Source organism: Morone saxatilis, unplaced genomic scaffold (genome assembly GCF_004916995.1).
Source record: "Morone saxatilis isolate NCDOM2014 unplaced genomic scaffold, NCSU_SB_2.0 Contig9, whole genome shotgun sequence".
Taxonomy (NCBI): Eukaryota; Metazoa; Chordata; class Actinopteri; family Moronidae; genus Morone; species Morone saxatilis.
In genome coordinates this window covers 3,711,363-3,716,933 of record NW_023340268.1, presented here as the reverse complement: position 1 = coordinate 3,716,933, position 5,571 = coordinate 3,711,363, and the positions used below count along the sequence as shown (strand labels likewise).

Genomic DNA, 5,571 nt, shown 5'->3' with positions numbered 1-5,571 from the left:
GTGTGTGTGTGTGTGTACTGTGTCTGTCCACTGCTACCAACTCCTTCTACAAGTGAGCATGTGGGTAAACAACTTCAATCTACCAGCCACTTTAGCTCATAAGGTGGCTGATCGGTAGTTGTTATGTTTAGGTTCACAATGTGTAACCAAAAAAAAAACTAGAATTGCAAAGCAAAAGTTCACTTTCCAGACTAAAAGTACCAAGATGCCACACTGTGGAGCAAAAGACTGAACTTCCAGTAGTGGAGGAGTAGCTCATAAAAGCAAGAGCACTTAATGGAAGTATTTTACCATCAAATATTTTCCAGTGTTGCTCATAATGACAGATCACTGGTTGGTATGGCAACATAACATCCTTAATGCTCCATGTCCAAGTTTAATTTTACCAGCGATTCAAAATGTCAAATCACATCAGTCTCTCTCACAAATATCTTGCTAACTGGGTTAATCCTGCCTCTTGAAACAGCCGTCGAGACTCCCAAACCTGACAACGTATCCATCACTCGCCCCCCAAAAAGAGTATATTTACCAGCCGAAAGGGCAACGCTCTGGGCTTTAAGGGCTTCAGGCGAGGTGTTGCTCTCCTGCTGCTGTTGAGGGTGAACGAGAAAACAAGTTGTCATACTGCTTTGAACTGGAGATGACCCCAACTTGAGCTCTAATATCAAAGTCACACACCCACTGCCTGCTAATGGATGATAAGGTTTATATTAAACACACACACACAGATAGATACTCTGCTTTCAGACAGAGGAAACCTGCTCCATCCCAGCAGACAGCCCCGGCTCTTGTGCTGGTTGTGCATCACTTGCATCCTCCAGGCGTCGGCCACCTGCTGCTGAGTCTGCGCCCCACAGGTGACCTTGGTGAAAAGGTAACTTTCCTGTCCTGACCCCTTCTCCAGGCGGGCCACACAGACAGCTCTCAGAGACACCAACCCCCCCTCTCCAAAAGATAAACCCAGAACCGTGAATGCAGCACTCAAACGCTCAGGTATTTGAGTCCAGCTTGGCCACAAAGAAACCACACAGACCGTTTTACTGACCACAGTGGCATCAAACACGTCCTCGTACAGCAACTCAACATGAATACATCTGGTTATTCAGTCGTTTTACTGCCGTTACACCGGGTTATAATGGTTACCGGCTGCTTGGTGTGACATCAGTAGGGCTGAATACATCCATCGGCCGGACGGTGAACTAACAGTAACATACAAAACAAGTGGCTAACGTTAGCAGGCGAGCTAGTTAGCACGGTAGCAGGTTGGTTACCACCACAGGGAGCAACAACGACTTTCCTCTCGGATGTGACTCATAACACTGGCAGGTAATTATAAGGAGGAGAAAAACACATTTTTTTTAGATAGACAGACTCCGATAAATAGCTGTTAGTTAATTACAACTTACTGGCTAGCTTTAGGTTCGAGCATCCCGACGAGCTGCTGCCGGAGGCCTGCGGGACCCCGGACTTTCCTGTGCTGCTCCCCACGGCAGCGGCTGATCCGGTGGACGCAGCGGCGGTTCCTGGCACACCTGGCGGCTCAGCAAACGAGCTGGTCCTGGGCCGCCCGCTGCCGCTCATATCTCTGTGCAGGGCTCAGGGTTGGTTTTTCCACTACTTTCAGCCAAGCGACTAATAATTATGAATACCCGGCAGCGAATAATCGTGGAAGGATAGACACCGAGAAATACCGCTCCCGTTGCCGCCGGCTGTCTGGGCTGATAGCTGTTGCTAGACACCTAGAAACAGAACGCTCGCAATGCCACCTGGGAGATGGAGTTCGAAGGAGCTGTTGCTTAGGTTCGCTGCTCAGGCTTTCAGAAATCCAAACAACTACAAATTTAAAATGACTTAACAGTGGATGTAGGCCATAAAGGTGCAACAGTCACATTATGTTCAAATAAAAATTTAAGTGTTTACCATGTTTGGATTCAGATAAAAATCACAGTTTAATCCATAGACGCTATAAAACAGGATAAATCACTAAATTGACCCTGTCTTTTATTCTATAGTATAGTACAGATGTTATTTTTAGTTCTAGCTAGGCCATAAAACACTTTACAATCTTATTTTGAAACCTGATAATCAGTGCTTTTACTGCTAGCAAAATAAAATAATAATAATAATAATATAAAAGAAAAGTAACAATAAATGGGAAAATATTTCCAGAAATACCAGGAGGTCCTGCATTGTTTTTATTTTGTTTAAATCTTTAACTTAAATGAAGGGCTTTGGCGTAATCCTCTTCAATATAATCAGTGATATGATGACATGGGGTGCTTGGTGAAAACAACATACTTAAGAGTGTGATGATGATTTTGAAGTGAGCAGGCTGTGGTCCTCTTCAGCTTCCCAGAGTGTTTGTGCCCATATGGAAGGCACTCTGACCAGGTCCCCTTACCTTAACCGACATCTCACCCAATATGACCTGAATCTGAAAGGGCTTCTCTAATCCAATAAGCATTCTTAACACTCGGAGTCCAGCTGGAGAAGTACACACACAGGGATTTGGGGGACTTGCCTGGTGGGTCAAAGTGGCTTCATCTGTAGATCCTATTCATTAGTTTACAACCAAATTTGTTCAAGAGAGGTTGGATTTGCATCAACTTTTCCTTATTATCTCTTCCTTTGCCATTTTGGAAAGAAAGTACAGATGGTCAAAGTAGAGATTGCAATAAATGAAGAAGCAGTAACAGTAATTTAATACCTTCTGTAGGTGAATTATAATAAGACATTCGATACAAACATTCACAAATGATAAAAACACTAGATACATTCAGAAATAAATTCAACGACATAAGACATTGTGTTAGATCTTTAATATTTTCAATATTTAGTTTTTTGTTGTTTAGAAATATTGCACATGGTCAACATGCCTGCTTATGAGATAACACTCACCTCGCTCATCCTAAAATTCCTTCTCCAAAGTAAGGACAGTTTATTTTTAAGCACAATCATACAGTGTACACGCATACATGTGTGTATGCACATATTTCTGGTCTGGGTGTGTGCACGCGTGCATGTGATTGCACATGCATGCAGATGGACACTTTACAGCCCTAACCCCAAAGAGATGTGAATTGATAGTCTTCCATTACCTGTGTGTTATATATTATATAGCCTGAATATATATTTCATATATATCCTGAATCAACTGGGTTTGATAACAGTCAAGATGGCGGGAAAAATAGTCACGGTGACTATAAAAATACTGTCTCTAGAGTAGAATATAGAATGGAGAATACAATGAAAAATATACTATTGATAATGTTGCTGTGTGGAGAGAGAAAAAGTTGTGTTAAGACACTACCTGCATGTGCCAAAACATACACACACACCCAAACACAGACCTAAATGCACATATATGGAAATACCGGTATATACTTTTTCACACCTCCAACTGTATACAGAGAAACAAAAGAGATACCCATAATAATAACTACCCCCACTCTTCACCAAGGAAGCAAAGAGCCAAAAAGTGCTATTCAAAAATTGTCTTTGACTTTTAGTAAGTTATACCCTCTATCTCTTCAACAATAACAATAATTGTGTGATTCTTTTTTGTTTTGTTTTATACCATAGTTAAAGATAGTATCACAACAGCTCATTCCTCTCATTGACTGACTGCACTGGATTTAATATCTATGGCACAGAGCCTTCCCCCGGAAACAAAATAACCCACCCATTTCCAAAAAAAATAAATGTCCTATTGCACCATTTGACGGGAAAGGATAAAGTGTCGAGAAGAGAGGGAATAGGGGAGGGCTCCAGAGACTGCCCTCCAGGGCTGGTCTAGGATCTGCTTTCCCTGAACTAACCCTAACCAGAGCCATCCTGAGCTACATAGCGCTTGACCCGGGACCAGTGCTTAAGGGCACTTTCTAACAACACTTGAGGGATTCAAGGGAAATAGGTGAGGTAAAGATGGGAGGTGAGGACTGAGGAGAGATGGGTTGAAAGGAAGGGAAAAAGCAGGGAGGACATGGGGAGGAGAAATGTGGTTGATAACATACGGAACAAGGTTATTATTTTTTCTACTAAAACAATCTCTATAAACAATACTTTCCTGATTTTACTTGCGGCGGTCCCAGACGAGAAGGGCCGCACAAATTGTGCAAACACCTGATTTCTGCGTTTTACAAAACGACAAACACCCCTGCTTCCCCACTTCTGTGTCTGGTGAGAAATCGTAGAGTAGGGAAGAGGGGGGGAGAGAACCGCCCCAGGTACAATTAAAAGTAGGGGGGGCCACAGACTGATTTTGTCCCCTTCTTTGTCCAAAGTTTTTTTTTTTTTTTTTTTTGTTGTGATTTTTTTATGCTGGAGAAGAAACACAATAGAGCCACGAGAGAAAAACAGGCCACGGTAAAACTGGTTATTTCCACGGCAACGATAACGAGAGAAAGCAACATTATATCCACTGGGAGATTCAGAGAAGTTTGGTTAAAATTCTACTTTTTCTCTCTGTTGGTAAGCTTGTCATGTTGTTGTTGTTGATGTCCTTATTCACTATTATTCTTATCGGTCTTCCTATAGTTGGAATATAAATCTTCCATCCAATGAACGTCATCCAGTCTTCTGCCTTTTCTCTGTGCTCTGTCGGGAGCCGGTCAGTGTCGAACTTAACGTTGATTCTTCAAAGCCTCACAACCAATAGTCTCTTTACATAATCTCTTTACGGTGCCTGTTCACACAGGTTTTGGGGAGGGCACCCCAACAGACATACAGACATATATAATCAGCTCCCGCCAATGAGGACTCAGTCTTTCATAATGGCAATAACTGAAGGTGCAAATATTGGTCACACTACATCCAAACTCCTGCCTTCTTTTTGTTTTTCAGGAGCGATTTCATGCTTTCAGTTTCTCTTCTCACTACAATCACTAAAAACTGTGCAGGCCAATGGCTTGGTCAGACCAGGGTTGACTATGTTTGTGTACGAGTGCTCACACTGCACAGATGTGTCCATGCACTGCATGTGTTTGTGTGTGTGCATGTATTGTGTGTGTGTGTGTGTGTGTGTGTGTGTGTGTGTGTGTGTGTGTGTGTCTGTGTGTGTCTGTGTGTGTGTGTGTGTGTGTGTGTGTGTGACAGACAGGCCGAATATCCAAGTGTGTGTACGTGGGAGGAGGTTTTTGTATTGGCTTTCAGGTAGTCAGAAGGCCAGAGTGAGAGTACACTTCTCCTGTTTCTGCAGCAGGCCAAGGCGCTCTGATCCCTCTGGTCCTTTTCTTGCTGTTAATAAGTTACCTGTCCCTTCAAGCAGCTGTTACATCAGACACACACACACACTCTCGCCGCACACATACGCACCCTCCCTCTTCCTCTCCACCGTAATCCCAAAGGTCAATTCTCAGTCCATCCTACAAATTTCTGCCGTTCTCAGATGTTGGCCGCCGTTAGCAGAGCTAGTGCTGCAGTACTGCGTGACACTCCAGTTCCAATACTCTCAGGTCTCTCTGTCAATTCCCTCCCTCCCTTTACTTTCCGTCATCAAGCCTGTCATCCAAGGAGGAAATAAAAGAGGTCTCATTTGTGTGGGCTGGTCATGTGATGTGTGTGTGTGTGTGT

The 5,571-nt window shown here is 43.2% G+C and overlaps 1 protein-coding gene across 2 annotated transcripts in view; it reads right to left on the bottom strand.

The window, feature by feature from the left end:
- Positions 1-1,765, bottom strand: part of LOC118342479 (glycogen synthase kinase-3 beta-like) — a 17,063-nt gene extending 15,298 nt beyond the window's left edge. Inside the window, exons 1-2 of one of the 2 annotated variants that reach the window (XM_035681033.1) lie at positions 1,407-1,540; positions 530-1,199 (exon numbers count right to left, since the gene is read on the bottom strand). In XM_035681033.1, the coding sequence (XP_035536926.1) occupies positions 530-623 (94 nt within the window). In that variant the 5' untranslated portion in view covers positions 624-1,199; positions 1,407-1,540. Of the gene's footprint in view, positions 1-529; positions 1,200-1,406 lie in introns of both variants that reach the window. The other variant, XM_035681032.1, reaches the window with a different exon arrangement.
- Between the last annotated feature and the right edge of the window lie 3,806 nt (positions 1,766-5,571).